The 23,649-nt window shown below is 46.3% G+C and overlaps 1 protein-coding gene across 1 annotated transcript in view; it reads right to left on the minus strand.

The window, feature by feature from the left end:
* Positions 1 to 23,649, minus strand: part of MYO1H (myosin IH) — a 45,502-nt gene that overhangs the window by 13,123 nt on the left and 8,730 nt on the right. Inside the window, exons 6-19 of the mRNA XM_049619182.1 lie at positions 22,358 to 22,456; positions 20,795 to 20,908; positions 20,384 to 20,455; positions 19,420 to 19,539; positions 17,977 to 18,044; positions 17,108 to 17,213; positions 16,705 to 16,785; positions 14,891 to 14,982; positions 12,628 to 12,722; positions 8,950 to 8,996; positions 6,175 to 6,255; positions 5,416 to 5,521; positions 4,539 to 4,656; positions 532 to 645 (exon numbers count right to left, since the gene is read on the minus strand). Of these exons, the coding sequence (XP_049475139.1) occupies positions 532 to 645; positions 4,539 to 4,656; positions 5,416 to 5,521; positions 6,175 to 6,255; positions 8,950 to 8,996; positions 12,628 to 12,722; positions 14,891 to 14,982; positions 16,705 to 16,785; positions 17,108 to 17,213; positions 17,977 to 18,044; positions 19,420 to 19,539; positions 20,384 to 20,455; positions 20,795 to 20,908; positions 22,358 to 22,456 (1,313 nt within the window). The remainder of the gene's footprint in view (positions 1 to 531; positions 646 to 4,538; positions 4,657 to 5,415; positions 5,522 to 6,174; positions 6,256 to 8,949; positions 8,997 to 12,627; positions 12,723 to 14,890; positions 14,983 to 16,704; positions 16,786 to 17,107; positions 17,214 to 17,976; positions 18,045 to 19,419; positions 19,540 to 20,383; positions 20,456 to 20,794; positions 20,909 to 22,357; positions 22,457 to 23,649) is intronic.

Below are 23,649 nucleotides of genomic sequence, written 5' to 3' on the forward strand. Positions count from 1 at the left end.
GCTCGAACTCCTGAACCGCGAGACCATGTCCTGAGCTGATGGCTCCACCGACCGAGCCACTCAGGGACCCAAGTAAAATTTTTTTCTGAGTTTTCTGAGCCACTCTAGCCAATCGATTGAACCCAAAGAGGGGGTCCTGGGAACCTCCAATAGCTAGCCAGTCAGTGGTCAGAAGCACAGGTGACCAGTGGGACTTGTAACTGGCATCTGAAGTGGGGGGCGGGGGTAGACAGTCTGGCGAGGCTGAGTCCTTAACTTGGGCATTGGACACTACCTAGGTAGACAGTGTCAGAACTGAGCTCAACTGTGGACACTCAGCTGCTTTCAGAAACGTCGTGCAATATTCTGTGTGAGCAAAGCAAGGTGAGCAGGTACACACAGTGTTTTCTTCACGGAGCTGCATCTAACTTGAGTGGATGGAGGTATCCGCTTGTATGTCTACGTAAATTCCTTTAAAAATTCATCTCCAGGCTCTAGACGCATACGGGTCGATGCACAAAGCTTTTCAACGGGGATTTCTTGGCCACTTACCTCCCTAACTTGTACTCCTCGGGTGTGTAGCCGATGTACTGGATCAGCCGTTCTACGCCCTCTGCTGGAGGCCCGTGCCAGTGTGGCCAGGTGTCTGGGCACAAGGACTTGTACCTGGGGAGAGGAGAGGCCCTTCCAGAAAGCCTTCGGACCTTCCACTCACCTCCCCCACCCCCACTCCCCTCCAGAGCTCAGGATGTGCTCCGCTGTGGTATGTCAGCGACTCAGCACAATCTAGCAGACTCATCATACCAACTTCCTTGAATTCAATAACACACACTTGGCAAGAAACATAAAAGGGAGAAACGGTCTCAACGGGGTGGGTTGGGTCTGTCTTCATAGAACAATGACATCATCAGACACCCCACCCAAGAAACTCCATTCCACTCCTAAGTACACACGCAGAGACATGAAAACATACGTCCACACACAAGCTCATACATGAACGTTCACGGTGTCATCACTCATCATAGACAAAAGGTAGACACAACCCAAATGTCCGTCTGCCGATGAATGAATAGATAAATGAACGTGGGCCAGCACAGGAAGAAAAGGTACCGTGCTTGGTAAGTGACGAGGGATTTCTCAAGGGTAATTTTGGACGTAATGCTGATTTAAGAACCTGATTTCAGCACACAATACAACTCCCTTCTATATGTGGTCACCATAGACAGAACCATGGTTGTCTGAAACATAATGAAATAAGAGAACGCAGAATTCCAAGTGCCCGTGGACCAAGGGTAGAAACTATATCCGGGACCGCCCTGGCTGGGTTTGAGTCCAGCTCAGGAGCCGGGCAAGTCACTTCACCTCCTCACCCTGTGCAACACGAACAATAACAAGCCCTTCTCGTGGGACCGTCACAAGGCTGAAAGGAGATAATCTGTGGAGAGCACTGGACACAGTCCGAGACTTCAAAAAAATGTTAGCTACGTTACTCCTACTATGCTTCTTGCCCTTAATAATGTTACATGGTTCCTACTATTTCAAAATCACATTTTACACTGTTTTTTAAAATCCGTTAATGTTTATATTTGAGAGAGACACAGCGTGTGATCAGGGGAGGGGCAGAGAGAGGGGGAGACCCAGAATCCGAAACAGGATCCAGGTTCTGAGCTGTCAGCACAGAGCCCGACACGGGGCTCGAACCCACGGACTGCAAGATCATGACCTGAGTCGAAGTCGGATGCTTAACCAACTGAGCCACCCAGGACCCCACATTTTACTCTGTTAAAAATGGGTTTATTTTCCAGGAACTATACTTTATGAGCAAGTCCATGAAGGGCAATGGACTGAATGTTTGTGTCGTCTCCTTACTCCTAAATTCTCATGCTGAAATCCTAACCCACGATGTGATGGCTTTAGGAGGTGGGGTCTTTGGGAGGTGATGAGGTCATGAGGGAGCCTCCATGAAAGGGATGAGTGTCCCTATAACAGAGGCCTCCAGAGATCTCCCTCACCCTCTTTCCCCCACGCGAGGATATGAGAGAATGGCGGACTTCATGCAACCCAGAAGACAGTCCTCACCGGAACATGACCACGCTGCTATCTCGAGCTCAGATTTCCAGCCTCCCAAACTGTGAGAAATAAATTTCTGTTGTTTGTAAACCACCCAGTCCCCGGTACTTTGTTTTAGCCGCCTGAATTAAGACAGGCACTGAGTGTCATGTGTTCTTCCCTGGTTACCTTTCCCGGTCTAGTCACGTACGCACAAAGGCACAGGGGCACGCCAACCCCAGGGAACACAGTACAGCCCCAGGCCCTGCTCCCGGCTGTCCAGGCCACGCCCATCACTAGCACACGTCATCAAAGTTGTCCAAACATGGGCTAGACAGACACGGCGGGGAATGAGGAGATGCCTTAAACACTGGCAGGGAGAGAGACTAGTACGTTCCATCTGTGTAAGTTCCACTAGTAAATTTCAAATGTGAGATACAATAGCTTCCTGATCAAGGGAAGTAAGGCCAGGCAGGGTGCACACATATGATCATCTTCAGCCCCTCCCTGAGCCCACTGACCTGCAGCCATGCCAGCCTCCTGGCTGGTCCTCCAGCCCACCCAGTTCCCACCTCCAGGCTCTTCTCCCTGGATCACTGTCCCCAAATACCTTCATGGCTCCCTCCCTCCACTTGGAAAGGCCCTCCCAGACCACCTTACCTAAAGAGGTAAAGCCTTCCACCTTTCGACCCTGCTCCTCTTTCCCCTCCCCAGATTCATTTCCCTTCAAAGACATATCCCCACGTGACCGCCTATATCCTCATTATAGCTAGTGGGCTCCCCCACTGGGAAGTAAACCCCATGCTGCAGTGGGGTCTGTGCTGTCCTGCAGTTACCCAGCACCAAGGACAGCGCTGGCACACAGCAGGCGCTCAGTAGTATTTACAGAAAGAGTGAAGGAGCCTCAGGCGATAACAAAATAGAAAAAGAAGATGTGTGAAGTGCAAAAAAATGCAAAAAAAAACAAAAAAATGGGAACGTCAAACGCGCATGTGTTTGGGGGGTAGGGTGGGCGGTGGCTGCTGATTCTGGCCATCTCTACCCCAAGTTAGACTCAGAAAAAAATGGATATGTGAAAATGATGAATGAAATACAAGTAGCTGATGAGCAAACACGAGGCAAACAGTCTGGTAGTTCCTCAAACAAATAAACATTGAATTATCATACAACCTAGTAATCTACTCATAGGTATACCCCCTCCCAAATAAAAACACATGTCCACATAAAAACCTATGCATGTATGTTCCTAACAGTATTATTCATAATAGCCCCGAGCAGAAACAATCCAAATGCCCATCAACTGATAATGCATAAATAGAATGTGGCCTGTCTATCCACACAATGGAGCATGATTCAGCCCTCAAAAGGAATGAAAATATACACTACAACAGGGATGAACCTTGAAAACACGATGCCAAGTGACAGAAACCAGTCACAAAAGACCACATACTGTATGATTTCGTGCATATGAAATGTTCAGAATGGGGAAATCTAGAGAGACAAGCAGTAGGTTAGTGACTGCTTCGGGCTGGAGTGGGGGTGGTAAGGAGATAAGGGGGTTACAGCTAAAGGGTGTCAGCAGGTAAATAAATCATTAACAGAACAGTAAGGAAAGAGATTATTACTTAATAAATGCATATAAGCAGATATTACTTATCAAGGCATGAGGCTCATGGGAGAAAAACAAACATGGTCCTTGGTAGAGAAAGATCTGAGATCACTAAATCAGGGGCTAAAAATTAGAGCTGCTAGAAAACGCTCAAGTTTCAAAGGGCAGGATCTGGATGTAAGTTGCAAAATGCAAGAAATCTGATGAAAAATGTAAGCTCGTGCACAAGGCTTTTATACAGTTGAAGCTCAAAAGCAGCTTAGTATCAGGTTAAAATATAAAGTTGCCAATATTCAACCATGGCGACCCACAAAAATAACAATTTTATTCTGCTTCCCTTGAGTGTGTGAGAATGTGTTTTGTTTTTTTTTTTGTTTGTTTGTTTGTTTTTGGTAGGACAAATTCACACATAGCCCCCCACCAATGAAGTGCTGGTGCACAAGCAATTTGAGTGGCGGTGGTGGTGGGATTATATCATTAAATCCTTATGAACTTATGTTCACAACACTACACCTCCTTCTCTTGATAGCCCATGAGGCCGAGAGGATCGCTTCCAGACTGAAGGCTAAACTAGCACCTACAATCACCATGGGAAGGGTCTTCCCCAACTAAGTACAGACTCAAGTGGTGCACTGCCCACTCTGCCCCCTGGGTGGCAGGTCTGTGCGTTAACCTGTGTTTCCTGGACTCCAAGAAGTTACAGGCTTAACGTCAGGAAGGGAAGGAGGTACAGTGAATCAGTTTCCTATTCTGCAAAATGTTAGTGCTCATCACAGTCAAGTCTACAGCAATTAACCAAATGGAGTTGCCCGGGGCCTGGCCTTTTATTCAGCAACGCACCCCGAGAGTCCTCACACAGTAGGCATTTGTACCAGCTTCAACTCAACAAAACCAACTTTACCTTTGCAAGAAATGTTCATATTTCCGCCGGTGTGCAAAGCCAGCCCGTCTCACCCGCAGGTGCTCCATCAGCCCCAGGTACTTGATCTGATGCCTTATGAGCAAGTCATCAAACTTGCCTTTGGAAACACAGAAGGGAGAGTGACAGTAAAGGATTCCATGGCTCCGTTTCAACCAAGACAGATCACAGGCTGCAAGCTGACCATCTGTGGGCTGGGTCTGGCCACGGACATATTTTGTCAGGTCCTAACTCTGTTGTTTTATTTTAATGGGGGAATTTACAGCAAAAATTGGATTTCTGGCTTCTCTTAAAAAAAAAAAAAAGATATCCGGCCATGCTGGGCCAGAGTCCCACGTGGCAATAACTAGCTGGAAGGTAATAGGGCTGCTCCTTTAGACAGCATGTGCCCTTTGCAGTTCGCCACAGTCCCCCCCACTCCCTATTGCCTTACATCCTGCTTCACTCACGTGCTCTTCCTGCCTGCCTTCTGTAAGCCTCTGACTATACAACTGTGTTACCGACCATGGCATGAGCGTGGAAGATACCCAAGTCCCAGACCATTTGGAAAACTGTTCGCTGGCTGGAGAGAAGCAACACTGCTTCCCCCCACCTCTGACATCTGCCTGGCTCAGCTGTGCTGCTCCTGAAACTGGCCAGGCTCTGAGCAATGGTCACACAGGACCACCAAAAAAACTCCTCTCCCTCCCTATTCATTTGCCTTCTATTATTTAAAAATGAAAATAAATCATGTATGGAGAGCAAGGAGCAAGCCTGTGGGGTTTTTGTTTTTTTGTTAGGATTTTAACCCACTGCCACCTTGGCTTTCCTCCCAGCCTTATTTCCCTGAGTTCAGTGTTCAGAACGATTCATGACTCACTGGGTTCTTTCCTCTCATTGGGCTTGATGCAACGGATGTACGAAGGTTCCTTAGAGATGAGGATTTCCAGAAGGCTGCTCAGGCTGTTTTTAAACTGAGTCCCCACCTTGAGAAAGAGAGAGAGAGGATGAACTAAGTAGAGATTGCAGCTCCAAGTAAATACAGAGAAGATTGGCTAGCCCTTTAGGTCCCAACTCCTGACATATTATCCTACCCATTACCATTCTGCCCACTAGGAGAAGGTTCTGAATGTCCTGGCCTGCGAAGTACAGGCTCAGACTGGTCAAGCAGAAGCCGGACCAGCACCTGTCCAGAATTCTTCCTTCACTTAGCAAATATGTGATGAGCGCCTTGTGAGAGCCAGTATTGCCATTGAGACCATCACCCCCATGCTCTCTTACTTCCTTGTTACCAAGCTTCCTTTATGACACACTGTTTTAAGCTCTTTCTTTCTTTGATGGTATTTTCCCATACTTTCTTTCACTAGATTATAAGCCCCATGAGAAGAGAGATCTTGTCCATTTTGTCAGCGTTAAATCCTGTGCCCCCTCTACACAGTAGGCACTCAGTGAGTGCAAATAAGCACACTGGTTGCTATACTTGGAAAGTATATATTTAATAGAACGTGTTAGCAACATTTCCAGAAAAAGGAAGGACAGCTTAAAATGTATAGGTAACTGGGGGTAACTGTGCCCTCTGGCTGATTTTTGCTACCTTTCTAATTCTGCATGAGCATTTTTTCCCCACCTCCCCACTCACCGTTGGTGGCCTTCTTCGGTTTTCTAACTCAGCCACCAGGAAGCAATCCTTCAGGATGCGATTTTTGGAACTGCAGAGCACCTGCAAGTAAAAGAAACGAGTTCCACGTTCAGTGTTTCGGAAATCACTAAGGGGCCTTCAGGAGAGCTTGCATAAGTGTGCACAAGGTCCCAGAGCCACTTACTTCCGGAGCACTTGAAGAAGTGGGGAAAAGACATAGTCAAACACAGAAGGAAATGTTTAAAGCTTCATTTTATGGTATTTTTTAAGTTTACTTATTTATTTTTGAGAGAAAGAGAGAGACAGACAGACAGAGAGTGGAGGGGGGTGGGGGCAGAGAGAGAAGGAGACACAGAATCTGAAGGAGGCTCCAGGCTCTGAGCTGTCAGCACAGAGTCCAATGCGGGGCTTGAACCCACGAACGTCAAGGTCATGACCTGAGCCGAAGTCAGACGCTTAACCGACGGAGCCCCCTGTGCCCCCCAACGTTTCTTTAAATTAAAAAAAAATCGTTTAATCCACTCTAATTCTGCATTTACAACAGCAGGAAAGAGCAATTTGCATACAGGAGAGAACAAATTGAAATGACCCATTTTGAAGCCAAAACAAAGTGCAAGGAGCTTCAGCCCTGGCTGGTCAAGTGAGAGACTTGGAGATTTTTCCATGGGAAGCCCCCTCCGTGGGTGGGTTTGTGAGGGGCAGGGGCATGGCACACAGAGGCCAGTGTGTCAAATCGTCAGGAGACTATTATTACGTTCCCTGTGTCAGCCCGGCCCTTCCACTCCTGTGTCATTCACCGCGACTCTGAGAGGGAGGCCCCACCAGACCCACCTCACCAGATGGGGAGGTCTGCCTAAGAACCCCAGTTGGGAAGGGGTGGGGCTGACAATGACCCAGGGAGCACCTTCCTGGAGCAGAGATCCAAAGTTAGGAATTGCTTCTCTATCCTGAACCCCAGAGGTGGGGACAAGAGGACCTAGAAGTGACAGAGAAAGACCAGGGAGGGCAGAAGACATCCCTGAAATGACTGGTTTGTGCGTCCACTCTGAAAATGCCTCCCTAACAGTTAAGCTTTTTGTAGACCAAGCTACTTAAGTAAAATCCCATTTTTATAAAACAGTTGACTGTTTCAATGCAAAGCAAGGCTTTATAACACCCAAGGTTTTTCTGATCAGTGAGGTACATGGAGGGAGACTGGGACTTGCAGCAGCAGCCCTAGGGGCTAATCTCAGCCCCACCTCACCGTGTGACCTTGAACAAGTTGAGATTTCTCTGGGTCCGTCTCCTCATCCTCTGTTTGTGCTACCCTGCTATATTCCCGCTGCACCAGAACAAAAATCTCTACTCCTCCTTGGGCACTTCATCCTGATGGGCTCAGTCCCCGCTCCTAACATTATACTCGTCACTGAATACACACTGAACTCATCTGGGCCTCAGGGCCTTTGCACATGCTGGTCCCCCCACGCTGGAGAAACCCCATTTTTTCCAGTCAACAGCTCGAAGTCACCTCCAGAGGGGTGCTTTCTTTGATCTCTTAAACTAAATTTAAAATGTCCCTCTCAGGGCACCTGGGTGGCTCGATCAGTTAAGCATCTGACTCTTGATTTCGGCTCAGGTCATGATCTCACAGTTTGTGAATTCAAGCCCCTGTGTCAGGCTCTGCATCAATGCTGAGCCTGCTTGGGATTCTCCCTCTCCCTCTCTCTGCTCATCCCCCATTCATGCTCTGTCTCTCTCAAAATAAACAAACTTTAAAAAAGAAAATGTCCCTCTCAATCATATTTCCTTATTTTCTTCATAGCACTTCTCACTGATGGATAACTTATCGTGTGCAGTTGACCTTTGAACAATACGGATTTGAACCATGTGGATCCACTTACATGTAGGTTTTTTTTTTAACAGTAACATTACTATAAATGTATTTTAAGATTTTCTTTTTTTTTTTTTTTAATACGATTTATTGTTTAGTTGGCTAACATACAGAGTATACAGTGTGCTCTTGGTTTGGGGGCCTCAAGTTTGTTCTCTGTATTTAAGAATCTCTGTAAGATTTTCTTACTAACATTTTCTTTTCTCTAGCTTACCTCCTTTTAAGAATGCAGCATATATGATACACGTAACAGACAAAATATATGTGAATCGGCTGTTCATGCATCAGTAAGGTTTCCGGTCAACGGCAGGCTGTTAGCAGTTAAGTTGTGGGAAGTCAAAAGTCATACATGGATTTTTAAAATTATTTATTTTTGAGAAACAGAGAGAGCATGGCAGGGGCAGAGAGAGAGGAAGAAAGAGAGAGAGAATCCCAAGCAGACTCTGCACAGGCAGCACGGAGCCCGATGCAAGGCTCGAGCTCGTGAACTATGAGGTCATGACCTGGGCCGAGGTCAGATGCTTAGCCAACTGAGCCACCCAGGTGCCCAGTTATAGGTGGATGTTTGACTGCACGGAGGATTGGCGGGATCTTGTTGTTCAGGGGTCAATGTATATATTTATCCTCGGCCACTCCCCACCCCCATGGTAAGCCTCGTGAGAGCAAGGACCGCCCCGAGCGGGTACAGAGTTCTGGCACACAGCAGGGGCAACATACACACTTGAATAGGCACGTTGGATCAAGGGCACATCGTACAGATGACCTCAAATATCTGTTCCGACCATGAAGGTCTATCGTAAAGGACTGCAGAGAAAAATCCAGGAGGCCCAATCTAGCCCCAAATCCGGGTCATGGGTGATATCTAATAACCATCAGAAACACACACGGTTAAACTTCACACTTACTTCTTTCAGATGTCTGTAGAGGAGATCATTGTTCTTTTCCAAGAAACCTGTAAAACGTTGAAACTTTTTTTGAGTCAATGGCTTTGCCTAAAAATGCATTTCCATCCCAAGTGATCGCAAAAGGAAACCCTGCAAATAATCTCCTAGGATCAGGTCGGAGCTTCCCAGCCTTGGCACTGCTCACATTTGGGGCTGAAAAGACTTTGTTGTGGGGTCCATCTTGCGAATCACAGAATGTTTAACAGCATCCCTGACCTCTACCCATGCGATGTCAGTGTCACCTTCTCTAGCTGCAAGTGTCAAATTGTCTCTAGTCATGGCCAGATGTTCCTGGAGGAGTTAGCTCGCCCTTGGTTGAGAATGAGGTCCTCAGAGTTGAATCTATGGCATACACGCCGTACTCTAAACTCCCACTTAGCTCTCACAAGAAGGTAGAGATTTTACGCGAAGCACTGTAGATATGTCCTAGTCCCGTAGCATAGAACTACGTATAAACGGAATGACGTCAGAACAAGGAAGGGGGTGCTGAATTTCAAGAGGGGCCAGGCGAAGCCAGGTGAGAAAATCATCCCACCACTTAGCAAAGCCAAGCTGAAGCCCCAGGACTCGAGGCACCCAACAGTGTCTTCATACAAAGGGAAACTCGCCATTTCCAATGTTAAAACTTGGCTTGTTCAGTGCTCGCTTAAAACCTTATCGGTTACTAGTAATTGCGTTCGTAACTAAATGACGTTATACAATCAAAACCAACTAAAAAAAGGCGTCTGAGACCTAACCTTTTCAGAAGACTATTTGGAGTCACCAAGACTGGCATCCTTATTGTGGCAAAACAGACATAACATAAAATGTAGCATTTTAGCTATTGTTACGTGTTCAGGGGTATTAAGCACGGCCACACCGCTGTGTAACCGGCACCACCAGTCGTCTCCAAAATGCTTCACCTTCTCAAACTGAAACTCTGACCCCGTTAAATGCTAACGTAACCACCACTTTCTGCCTCTAGGAATTTGGCTCCTCTTCTAATTTGACTACGCCTTATAATGGGAATGATGCAGGGTTTTGTCCTTTTGTAACTGGCTTATTTCACTTGGCGTAAGGTTTTCTTCTTAGAAAAACTTTTTAAACGTTTATTGTTGAGAGAGAGAGAGAGAGAGAGAGAGAGAGAGAGAGGGAGGGAGGGAGGGAGAGGGAACAAGCAGGGGAGGCACAGACAGAGAAGGAGACAGAGGATTTGAAGTGGGCTGTGCAGTGACAGCGGAGAGCCCGACTCGGGGGCTCGAACCCACGAACCACGAGGTCATGACCTGAGCCAAAGTTGGACCCTCAACCCACTGAGCCGCCCAGGCGCCCCCAAACTAATTTCTGATAGAACTTTTAACTTAGCAATGCCACTTTTGGGAATTTATGCTACGTATCTAACATGCACAGATTGGCCAAGTGAAATATGCAAGGGGGTCAACGACAGCAGGGTTTACAAGAAACAAAACTGGAAACAAGCTGTGTCCATCAAACAGGTCAAAGGACACAGCCCTAGAGGGAGTGCCTGTAGCCTCTCAAAAGAAACGTGGTGCAATCTGTTGGCTGCTACGGAGAATAGATGTGAGTGCGGAGGCAAAAGGTGCGGGTCTGAACCCCAGCTCTGTCACTTACTATCTGAGTGACCTTGGGCAAGTTACTTGACTTCTCTGAGCTCAGTTGCCTTCGAGATTAAAAGAAGGATAATAAAACGGTTCTGTGAGGTGAAGCACTGGGACAGTGTCTGGCCTACAGTAAGTATTGAGCGTTAATTGGAATCCAAATGATCTTGGGCTCCTAGGTGGCTCAGTCGGTTGAGCGTCTGACTTTGGCTCAGATCATGGTCTTGAGGTTAGTGCGTTGAACCCCACACTGGGCTCTCTGCTGTCAGGACCAAGCCTGCTTCGGATCCTCTCTCTCCCTCTCTCTCCTTCTCTCTCTCTCTGCCCCTCCCCTGTTCACGCTCTTTCGCTCAAAAATAAACAAACATTTAGGGCACCTGGGTGCATCTGACTTTGGCTCAGGTCATGATCCCATGAGTTCGAATCCCACACTGGGTGAGCTTGAGCCCCAGTTCGGGTGAATATGAGCCCTGCTTCTCTCTCTCTCTCTCTCTCTCTCTCTCTCTCTCTCTCTCTCTCTGTGCCCCTAGCTCACTTGGGCACACGCTTTTTCTCCCTCTCTCTCTCTCAAAAATAAATAAACAAACATTTAAAACAAAAACAAACAATTTTTCTCGTTTTCATTAAATGAAAAAAAATGCAAAATAGAGAACACAGAATAACAATCTGTGTTACTTAAATGCGTGTGCATATATGCGTTATTTGAATATGTATATGTGTCCCCACGTACTTAAGTAGATGTAGAAGATATTTCTATTTTCCTGAAAGAAATTACAAGAAACTGTTGGTTCCTGTGGGAGAAACTAGGAGTAAAGGGGACTTTTAGTTTCCTTTTTTGGACTTTTCTGTACCGTTAGGAACTTCTTGCGTTATGTGTATATTATTGATGATGACAATCAATCAATTATCCACAAAGAGAGATTCATTCCATTTGAAAATGTTTTCTGTTTTTATACCACTCTGAATTCAAGAGAAAAAATACATGTTGCTTTTTAAATATTCTTAGAGAAACTTATTTAAAAGTGAAAATAATTTAGGGGCACCTGGCTTGCTCAGTCAATGGAGCATGTGACTCCTGATCTTGGGGTTGTGAGTTCAAGCCCCACGTTGGGTGTGGAGCCTACCTTAAAAAAGAACTGTAAAAAGAAAAAAAAAAGTGAAAATAATTTAGAACCTAAAGCAGAAATGACAAAAGAAAATATTTTTTAAAGGTTTTGAGAGACAATGTTCATAGGAACCTTATTAGTAAGAGCTCAAAAGCAAACACCCCAAATGCCTATCAACTGATGAATGGATAAACAAAACAGGGTATATCCATAGATGGAATATTATTTAGCAATAAAAAATGGTAACACAGATGAACCTTGAAAACAAGATGCTAAGGGAAAGAAGCCAGACACAGAAGACCACACATTGTGTGATTCCATTTAGATGAAATACCCAGAACAGGCAAATTTGCTGAGACAGAAAACAGATTAGTTCACAGCTGTGGGGGAGGGGGCTGGGGAAAACAGGGAATAGTTGCTAATGCAAACAGGGTTTCTTTTTGGGATGAAGTGTTCTTTTTTTGTTAAATAGTTATTTATTTTGAGAGAGAGAGAGAGAGAGAGAGAGAGCGAGCGAGCATGGTAGCAGAAGAGGGGCAGAGAGAAAGAGGGAGAATCCCAAGCAGGCTCTGTGCCATCAGTGCGGAGCCTGACCTGGGACTCGAACCCACAAACCGCGAGATCACGACCAGAGCCGAGGCCAAGAGTTGCCTGCTTCATTGACTGAGCCATGCCAGGCGCCCCTGGGGCAAAGCGTTCTAAAATGCACAGTGGTGATGGGTGGATAACTATAAAGTGAACAGAGTAAAAACTACCGGATGGTGCACTTTAAATGGGTGAAATGAAGTGGTTCGACAAAAAAGCAATAAAGAGAAAACTTCAAACGGCTTGCTTGCAAGCAGAGCTAGGGAATGTTTGGGATAGACGTGCAGCCGTTTCTTCGGCGGACACAGGGACACCTGCGTGACCGTGACCTACGCCCCACGCACACTCACCTTTGGTGCAGTACGTGACCTCTCCTGCGTAGTGAGAGAGCCGAAACTCCATCCAGCCAATCCTCTTTCGGCCCTTTGGCCCCGCCAGCTTCCGGCTGCAGCAAGAGAGAACGAGACACGAACTGAACCTTCCTAGTTTGCTGTAACAAAACGCACCGACATAGAAAGCAAAGGGCAGAAGAGAAGCCTGGAGAAAGGGCAACCCACTTGCACAGCTGGTGGGATGCAAACTGGTGCGGCCACTGTAGGAAGGACTAGGGAGGTTCCTCCAAAAGTTGAAACAGAGCTACCCTACAATCCAGCAATTGTACTACGAGGTATTTACCCAAAGAATACAAAAACACTAATTCAAAGGGATACATGCAGCCCTATGTTTATGGCAGCATTATTTACAACAGTCAAATTATGGAAGCAGCCCAAGTGTCCACCGATCGGTGAATGGATAAAGAAGATATGGCATATAAACACAATGGAATATTACCCAGCCACAAAAAAGAAGGAAATCTTGCCATTTGCAACGACATGGATGGACCTAGAGAATATAATGGCTAAGTAAAGTCAGTCAGACAAAGACAAATACCGTGTGATCTCATTCATACGTGGAATTTAAGAAACAAATGAACAAAGCGGTGGGGGAGAGACAAAGTAAGAAACAAACTCTTAACTGTAGAGAATAAACTGATGGTTACCAGGGTGGGGACATGGGGGAAATAGGTGATGGGGACTGAGGACTTCACTTGTGATGATCACTATACTGTACCCCTGAAACTAACATAACACTCTATGTTAACTAACTGGAATTGAAATGAAGACTTAAAAATAAAATGTGATCCTTCCCCTGAGAACTGAGGAATTAAAAAACACACGTGAGCCACAGAAGACACACTGATTTGTACAATGAAAAAAGTTCTACTTTTTCCAGATGATAACTAAGAACCAATTTACTACATTTTTATGATGGTAACTGACTAAAATGCTCATAAAACATCATTTTTCAGATTCTGGTGATGGCTAATTTTTTTGTAACCTTTCTTGAAATGAACATATATATTGACAACGCAGATACCCAAGTGGGGGAGGGGCAGAGAGAGAGAGGAAGAGAGAGAATTCCCAAGCAGGCTCTGCACAGTCAGTGCAGATGTGGGGCTTTAACTCATGAACCATGAGATCGTGACCTGAGCTGAAGTCAGACATTTAACTGACTGAGCCACCCAGGTGCCCTTCAGTTTTCCATTTTTGATTCATTTCCTTATCCTTTCAACATTCTACAAAAGCTCTGATAAAGCCACTACCATTTACCCGGTCTTTGCCACGGCCAGAAATTACACTAGGTGACTTACGGAGTCACTTACAATGCTCCGCACCAGGTATATTAATAGGTCACGTGTCTTATAAGTGGCCGAGCTGCGATTCTAGTCCATTTTCTTGGATGCTGTAAACCCTCATTCTCTGGATCTACGTGGCAGTGATGTGAGTACACACGAATGTGAAGATTCGTTGGGTCGTACGCTTCAGATCCACACATAGCTCTGTGTGTACTTTATATTTGATACGTAACTTAAAAAAAAAAAAAAGACTATTTCTGGGGTTCCTGGGTGGCTCAGTCGATTAAGTGTCTGACTCTTGATTTCAGCTCCGGTCATGATCTCACAGTTCATGAGATCAAGCCCCGTGTTGGGTTCTGGGCTGACTGCACTGAGCCTGGTTGGCTCTCTCCCTCTCTCTCTGTCCCTCCCCTGCTTGCACTCTCTCTCTCTCAAAATAAACATTAAAAAAAAAAAAAAGACTTTGAAAAAGAAGCCTATTTCACACCTGTGACCCTGTCCACAAGGTAACGATCATAAAGATACAAAATCTTAGGGGCGCCTGGGTGGCTCAGTCCATGAAGTGTCTGACTTCGGCTCAGGTCATGATCTCATGGTTCATGAGTTTGGGCCCCGCGTCGGGCTCTGTGCTGACAGCTTGGACCCTGGAGCCTGCTTCAGACTCTGTGTCTCCCTCTCTCTCTGCCCCTCCTCCAGTGCGCTCAAAAATAAACGTTAAAAAAAAAGATACAAAATCTTAGAACATTCTACCTGGAATTCGGGTTTGATTTCTACTAACAAAAGGTACACGTATATAGGAGTCGGTATATCATCATGGTGCGTCACGTTTCTGTGCACGAAGAAGCACCTTTACTCTTGGGGTCCACTGCCCACATACCCAAGAAAGTGGGTAAGTGACGAGCTTCCCCAAGCAACAGCTTGTCGAGCGAGATACATACGTCTGGAAGTGCGCATGCTGGCCTACTTTCTCTTCCAATTTCTCCAGGAAACTCAAGTCCGTAGCGGGACCGGGACGGATACATTCTTCATCCTTCCAGAGAAAAAAAGAGAAGCCTTGATCCATAGCATCCTACGCCATCGATTCCAAGTTGAAATGCCTTCGCCAGCTGTGGCCGAAGGTAGTGGACTAAAACGCTGTCACCTCAACCCAAGTTCAGGTGAACCTTGGGGGCGCAAGGGCAGTGACCCCTCACGCGTGCTTAGCTTCTCAGAGGGATCTGAAATCCTGTGAAAAGTCACCTCGCCCACCCATCCGGCCACCAGATTTCCAAAGTCTTCTTGAACACCACCTCAGTTTCCCTTAACCAGCCACTGCTGGCCAAGACCACATCCCCTTTTACCAGGAGCAAAAACCTCATGGAGCGAAAGCTATAAAGCCCCGGGCATCTAACTTCTCACGTCTCTCCAGCTGTGTCTTTCTACTTCCTGTTTCGGGCCCTTAACATTGGCAACATGCGAGTGACCATCTTTAAAATCAACCCTGCAGCTTTTGTTAAAACGACAAGAGAACACCGGGCTTCAGGTGAGTGAGACAACCCTTTCGAAGTGACATGTCTATGCTAGTCTAGCCATCAATATGAGCATTAAGAGCCCCGAGAAGCGCTTATGTCAGCCTGTGCCTCCCGGAACTTGCCTCCCCGGATGTCCACACGGCCCTTCCCAGACCACCTCGCCTGAAATTGAGTCATCCTTCCCGGCGCATCTCATCTTTTGAGCTTTTTTCATTGTAAAACCTACTTATGTTGCCCACGAAACTGTCTGTTGTCAGTCTCTCCGCGCTAGAATTTAAAGCTTCATGAATGTAGTGGTTTTGATCTGTTTTGTCCACTGCTCGTGTCCCACAGCACAGGGCACAGTCATGGCACCAAGGAAGCATTCGGTAAGCATTTGTTGAACGAAGAGAGTCTGAATGCTTACCACACGCCGGCATAATTCTAAGCCCTGTGCATGTACAATCTCAGCCTGTCCTTACAATTCCTCGAGATAAGTGCTGCTATCACTGCGTCCATTTAAGACAAGGAGATGGGAGCTCAGAGAGGGTAAGACACCCACCCAAGGTTACATAGCTAGTAAGCAATGGGGCGGGCATCTGAATCCAGGGGGTGCCCATGTTCCTGGCAACGACAGGCACCATCTGTAGTCACTGCTGTGCTTTAGAATCTTGTTCACCCAACAGTTAGGTGGGGGCGGGCGGCAGGCAGGAGAGAGGAGACCAATTATTTTCGTTATAAGGGAGAAGATCCCAAATGAAAAGGCAAAGAAATACTTTCTCATTGGCTTTAGATTTTAAAAAGTGATGTCTGGGGGCATCTTGGGTGGCTCAGTCGGTTAAGCATCCGACTTTGGCTCAGGTCACGATATCACGGTTCGTGGGTTATGGGTTCGAGCCTGCGTCGGGGTGATGGCTGGGAGCCTGAAGCCTGCTTCAGGTTCTGTGTCTCCCTCTCTCCCTGCCCCTCCCTCGCTCCCACTCTGTTTCTCTCAAAAATAAATAAACATGTTGAAAAAAGCGATGTTTGAACTGGAACAATTGGGCATGGATGTTCTCAGAAGTTCCAACAGGTCAAGATAAAGCCATGGGTGCATCCCAAGGAGTCTCAACTCTGGATCAGCGCACATTCTTTGTAAAACCTTCCTTTATGTTTTCTGGCTTTCTGCTTGTGCTAAGCAACCCTTTTCAAGCCTGGGGGAAGACTTCCGCGTGTTGGCGACACCGTATGAATGGACTCTAAGTCAACGTTAATTTTCTCACCAGAATGGAAATGATCCCTTTGTGTCTCTCGTCCACCAAATCACAGATGATCTTGTTGTTGAAATACTGAATGGGCTCCCACTGAAATGACAAAGAGAAAAGAATTCTCCGAGGGGGATTTAGGTGAACATAAAATAGATCTCTTTTTAAAATGATTTTCCAACGTTATTTTTCCAAAATCTGATTTTTTTTATCTCTAACATTAAAAAAAAAAAAGAAAGAAAGAAAGAAAAGAAACTACCCGAATGTCAAAGTAATTTCCCAGAAAATAAGCAGAGCAGGAGAGAAAAAAATAATTCTTAGTACTAGGGAGGCCAAAATCTCCAGGGAAATATCATTTCTCAAGCAAATCTCTTTCGCTAGATTAAGAAATCAAGTGAGAAGAAAACATTAAGACGTTTACCTCTATACCTTCCATTTCATATTCTGCCTGTTCCGCCTTAAGGGTTCTCTCAATTAACAGTTGTTGGAGTTTCTCATTGCAGTAATTGATGCAGAACTGTTCGAAACTAGAGAGGCCAAAAATTTAAAGAGCTAAAGCTACGCGAGTAGACCAATTAAAAAACTGTATTTGCTTATTTTTATTTTTTTTAACGCTTATTTTGAGAGAGAGAGTGCGGAAGTGGGGGAGGAGCAGAGAGAGAGGGAGAGAGAGAATCCCAAGCAGGCTCTGCACTGTCAGCACGGAGCCTGATGCGGGGCTCAAACTCACGAAATTGTGAGATCATGACCCGAGCCGAAATCAATAGTCACCGCTTCACTGACTGAGCCACCCAGGCACCCCTGTATTTACTTTTTTTTTTAAAGATGCTTTTTAATACAGAAAAAGCAAAGTCCTTATTAATTATACAATTTACTAAATAGATCCCAAGAATCAAGTTAAAAGATGTTTGCATTTTTTTTTTACATTTATTTATTTTTGAGAGACGGAGAGAGATAGAGCATAAGTTGGGGAGGGACAGAGAAAGAATGAGACACAGAATCCAAAGCAGGCTCCAGGCTCCGAGCTGTCTGCACAGACCCCAACGTGGGGCTCTAACTCACAAACTATGAGATCGTGACCTGAGCCCAAGTCGAACACTTGACCTACTGAGCCACCCAGGTGCCCCAGACGTTTGCCTTTTTTAATGGTCATTCCAATTCTGGAACAGTCTATGAGTTAGCGGCTATGGAAATCCCGAGAATTTCTAAAGATGGGAAACCCAGTTCCAGCAACATTAGAGATGCCTCAAACCAGACGGACAGAGGACCAGGAGGTAATGACAAACTTACCCATTCTTGTCGAAGACCTCAAACCCATAGATATCCAGCAATCCAATCACAGTCTTCTTGGTGAAATCCTAGTCAAAGTAACACACACTGTTCATTGTTAGGTCTTTTTCTTAATGACTCTTAAAACCCGGTAGCTGCCGCCAAAGCTGGGACTTGGTTATAAAACTCACACCTTCTCTGTCTCCAACATTGGCTCACAGAGAAATTATAGGGTGGAAACAAATTTCCCAGCCTGCTCCTCTGGCCGGCAGCCCGCCGGGATCCCACTGAAGCTTCCACAGCCACCACCCGAGAAGTGAGACCTTCCCCTTCTGGTTCACTCCCTTCCTTCAGCCCTTCTCAGCCTCCCAAGCCCACATCAATCCCAAAGAAAGCAAGAGACCTCTATAGACAGCAGCAAAGGAGATGTCTATCCAGGAGAGAGGACAGGTGATACAAATGTCATTTTAAAACAGAGGATGGGGACACTTGGGTGGCTCAGTCAGTTAAGCATTTGACTTCGGCTCAGGTCATGATCTCACAGTTCACGAGTTTGAGCCCCACGTCGGGCTCCGTGTGGACGGCTCCAAGCCTGGAGCCTGCTTCCCATTCTGTGTCCTCACTCTCTCTGCCTCTCCCGCACTCATGCTCTGTCTCTCTCTCTCTCAAAAATAAACATTAAAAAATTAAAAAAAAAAAAAAGAGAGGACCAAGTGCAAAGATGGATATTTATTTTTATTTTTTTTAAACGTTTATTTATTTTTGAGACAGAGAGAGACAGAGCACGAACGGGGGAGGGGCAGAGAGAGAGGGAGACACAGAACCCGAAGCAGGCTCCAGGCTCCGAGCCATCAGCTCAGAGCCCGACGCGGGGCTCGAACTCACAGACGGCGAGATCGTGACCTGAGTTGAAGTCGGACGCCCAACCGACTGAGCCACCCAGGCGCCCCAAAGATGGATATTTAAAGAGAACATGCCTATTTTTTTCGAAAGGGCCACAATTTAGCATTCCGTATGGTGTCCTGAGCTGACGCCTTCCAAATCTGTCCTTTACATACTATCTCCTTGAATTTTACATCTACATACTCTGTGCCTCAGGATCATTTCCTTGATTTCTAGCTTGGAGGAAACTCCCAGGGTGAATCTGAAGGACTTGTTATACATATTTTTTCTTATACACATTAAAAGATGCTCACCGTTAAAGCTAAATTCTGTGGACACTGAAGGCCATCTGGCGTACTTCAAATACTATGCATCCCACACTTCGGGACACATTCCAAAAATCATTCAGCGGGCATTTTTTTGTGAGCCTACTGTGTGCCGGGAATGGAGACGCGGAACGATATCGTCCCTGGGCACCAGGGGCCAACGGTCAATGCTCACAAATTCTTCAGAGTGACGAGGTCGGTTATAAAACATTACCACGTTAGCAAGAGTGAGTCAGTCAAACGTGTTTGGACTAACCTTGTTCACTAAGGAGGAATTGATTTTGTTGACTAGCCAAGTAAATGTTCGTCCATAAATGGCCTTTGCCATTGCATCTCTAGCGTAGACAGAGAGTTCCAGAGTCAGTGGGCATATTACCTGAGGACAACAACAGGTGCATCATTACAGAAGTTAAAAAAAAAAACAAAAAACCCATGGGGGCACCTGGGTGGCTCAGTTGGTTAAGCGTTCCGGGGCTTGGTTCCAGTTCAGGTCATGGTCTCATGGTGGTGAGATTGAGCCCCATGTCGAGCTCTGCACTGAACATGGAACCTGCTTGGGGTTCTCCGTCTCCGTCTTTCTCTGCAACTTTCTTTCTCTCTCTTAAAAAAAAAAAAAAAGCCCACTTCCTCCCGAGTTTCCAAATTAGCCTTTAATAGCAGCCAGCGAGGGATATGCGCTGGGGGAAGACAACGCCCCCACCTGTACACGTTCAGGCAGTAGCTATTTCTTGAGTGCTTACGACGTGTTGGGCACCGCATGGAGCTGCTGAGGTACAGCCATGACTGAGACAAATTCTGTGGGTTCACAGTTGGGGGACGGGACATTCACGCCCCACACGCCGTCATGTTGCAAGCTGAGAGCAGTATGAGGAGATACCGATGGTGCATAAGGATAGGGGTGGGATGGTCAGGGAGACTCTTTGAGGGTGTGACCCCAGGAACTGAAGGATGAGAAGGCATTAATTAGAGAAGCACAGGGAACAGTGTTCCAGTAGAGGGAACGGCATGTGCAAAGACCTCATGGGGGAAAGGCATGGCAAGAGGGGAGGCATGGAAAGCTAGTGATGGTGCAATGGTGGGGACGGGGAGGGTGAGGCAGGAGTCTCCTACAGGAGCTGGAAGGCGGGACCCCGGCCTCCTCTAGGACCATCGTCCTGCTCTTCCATGAGGCAGGCAAGAGCGGGGAGGGCAGGCACATTTCCATCTAGTGTCATTTTTACCTCTTCAGTTTTGGCTTCAATCTTTCTATGGGTGAGAGCTTCCAGAAGGATGGATGGGTGGACCCCCAGGAGCTGAAAACATGGAAACCAAAATGCCATTCAGCGATCACATTTGCTTTTTGCCAGTTTGCAAGGAATTGGTGCCATTTCCAGGCCCAGGATTATACACCCTGACGGATAATCCCACCGAAACGCGAGAGAGACCACATCCCGATTTTACACTCAGCTGGCTTTTACCCACTCCCTCACCTGCCCCCCTCGCTCTTTAAATCTCCTAGCCAGTATCAGCCAGAAGGCCACGGTGTTGGCCGCGTGGGACCTGGGCCTCCAGCTGCCTTCAGCTCCCCTCTCCTGCCCTCCGCCTCCGAAAGGGCCGGGCCCTCCCCGTGCTTTTCAGAAGCCGAACGTCACCTTGGCGATCCATTTGATCTCGTGGGTGTCTGGGATCGTGGCACAGCCTTGGTGGTTCTCTTCAAAACAAACGTTCCCCAGGTGTAGGACGCTGGCAAGAATTCCAAAGAGATTCTAGGAATGTGGGAAAGGGTGAGGAGAACAGGGAGAGAAGGGCGGCCGCCCAACTGATGAACGTCATCACAGGAGACAGCCAAGGAAAACCGCCCCTTCCCAATTCCAGCCCGAGCTCACGGAGCCAAGTTTCCCCCGCCCCAGGAATCAGCTTCTTACCCACCTCAGATGTTAAGGGAAGGAGGATAAAAGAACCTCAGCAGAGGATGGGGGAAGATCCCTCCTTCCATCTCCAGCACAGGACACTTCTATTTCTGGATCCTCCCCATCCCCTTCCCACCAACAGACCATTTCATATGCAAATAGCATGATCCCAGATACATATAGGTATATATTATATCAATGCATAATATTTTATTTTTTAACGTATTATTTATTTTTGAGAGGGTGCAACCAGGCGAGGGGCAGAGAGAGAGGGAGACAGCGGATCCAAAGCCGGCTCCGGGCCGACAGCAGTGAGCCCCATGTGGGGCTTGAACCCACGAACTGTGAGATCATGACCTGAGCCAAAGTCGGAGGCTCAACCGACTGAGCCACCCAGGTGCCCCTAAATATATTTTAAAGTATAATTCTAGTCCTTGAAAGAGCAAGAGTTTTAACCATCAAAAAGAAAAACAGAAAAAGATGTAAAAACAGAATGTTCATATATCCTACAATCTTCTCCAGTTTGTTCAAAAATAGAAGTGTAAATAAACAGTAATCCTGTAGATCCGGAGCATGTAAATATCTGAGATTTGATTTGGGGGCACCTGGGTGGCTTAAGTGGTTGAGCGTCTGACTTCGGCTCAGGTCATGATCTCACAGTTCAGAGTTTGAGCTGGGCTATCCACTGTCAGCACAGATCCTGCTTCGGATCCTCTGTCCATCCCCCAACCCCCACCCCCGTCTCTCAAAAATAAATAAAAATTATTAAGGGGCGCCTGGGTGGCTCAGTCGGTTAAACGTCCAACTTCGGCTCAGGTCACGATCTCGCGGTCCGTGAGTTGGAGCCCCACGTCGGGCTCTGGGCTGATGGCTCGGAGCCTGGAGCCTGCTTCCGATTCTGTGTCTCCCGCTCTCTCTGCCCCTCCCCCGTTCATGCTCTGTCTCTCTCTGTCTCAAAAATAAATAAAACGTTAAAAAAATTAAAAAAAATTATTAAGAATATATTTGAGATTGGATGTGAGAGGAAGAAGAAACAAAATCTCCTCCTTGCTCACCGCATTGGGAAATCTTAGGTCTGATGAAATGCAGAATGCCCAGGTAACATTTTAATCCCAGATAAGCAAGGACTAAGTTTTTCGTAGAAGTTTATCTCATTGGGACAAGCTTATCTGAAATTCACATGTAACTAAGCATCCTGTATTTTCATTTGCTGAGCCTGGCAACCCTACTGGGCGATCACCGAGATACCAGGATTGTTTCGTCAATCCCAGACCATACTGGCAGTTGTGACCACAGGGCTCATACCTCGAGGTCATCTTCAGTAAAATCGATGACAGAAAAGGCACTGGAAACAGTTTTCCAGTCGTTCTTGTCATTAATAGACGACTCTTTGGCACAATGACCCTGTTAACACAGAATCGGGTTGCTTCGCGTCATTTCCACAAGGACAGTTAGGCACGCCCACACCTATTCTTGAATCAAAGTGGTTTTCTCTCCAAACACGCAAGAGCTAGTTCTAGAATGTTCTGATTATAAAAAGCCAGGTTTTATCTCATCGTCTAGCACAGCATGATTTGCCAGCTGTTGCCTTTTTCAAATTTATTTGGAATCTCTGCCCTGGGAAAACTTTCAAAGGTGCACATTAGTGGTATATCTCTTCAAGTTTTTTTTTTTTTAATTGTTTTCCTTGTCTTATTTGTCAAGTAAACTGAAGATGTTTGTCTCAGTAAACACCTGCTAAAAAATGCAGGGAGAGGACAAGCCCTGAAATTCAGATAACAATCTCGACGCAATCACAACCTCCAGCAGAAACTGCCGTGAGGGATGAGGGACGAGGTAGGAGACACTCAAGAAGAGTTTGGCATTTAGAGAAATGAAGGTGATACGGATACAATCACCAGCAGAGAGGTGATGAGACTTCCCACTGACTCTAGAAGTTGTCTTCTAAAGAAGACACACACCGCCGAATGTCACAATTTAAAGGGAAGACATTCTGGATGAAGTCTCTTGTTTTGTTTATGTTTGTTTGTCTCTTTTGCTTTTGTAGGATAGGGTGTTCCTAGATTCCTGGCTATCTGAAGATTCGTCATGTTAAACAGATTTCCTTGTTGCCTGGGGAAACCGGAGGTGCTGGGTCATGAAAAGATCCACCCGTGAACTGGCCAGTGTTAAATCTGCAACCTCCCAAATATCCCTCCCGGTTCGACCAATGGCATCTGCTCCTGCCCCACCAAGGGTGGGGCCAGCTTAAGTCAATCCTTCCAGGGCACCTAGAGGTTTGGAAGCAGCGTGGATATACTGCGAGTAAAGCCACTACGTTTGTCCAAGTTACCGGGCAACACAAAATTGAACAAAATAATACTGGCGAATGGTCTGAAGATCTGGCCAGAAAAAAAAAAAATCTGCAAAGATAAAAGACAAGCTACATTCCAAAAGGGAATGATTTGAATTATCAAAGGGTTAGGAGAAGCCCTTGGGAAAAGGATTCAAGCTCTAAAATATTTTTATAAATTGACCCTCTCTGTTCATGCCGTGAGAAGCCAAATGTGAGGCTACCATACAGCTTTATGGGGAGAATTCGGTTCTCAAAAAGGAAA

Source organism: Panthera uncia (genome assembly GCF_023721935.1).
Source record: "Panthera uncia isolate 11264 chromosome D3 unlocalized genomic scaffold, Puncia_PCG_1.0 HiC_scaffold_8, whole genome shotgun sequence".
Lineage (NCBI taxonomy): Eukaryota > Metazoa > Chordata > Mammalia > Carnivora > Felidae > Panthera > Panthera uncia.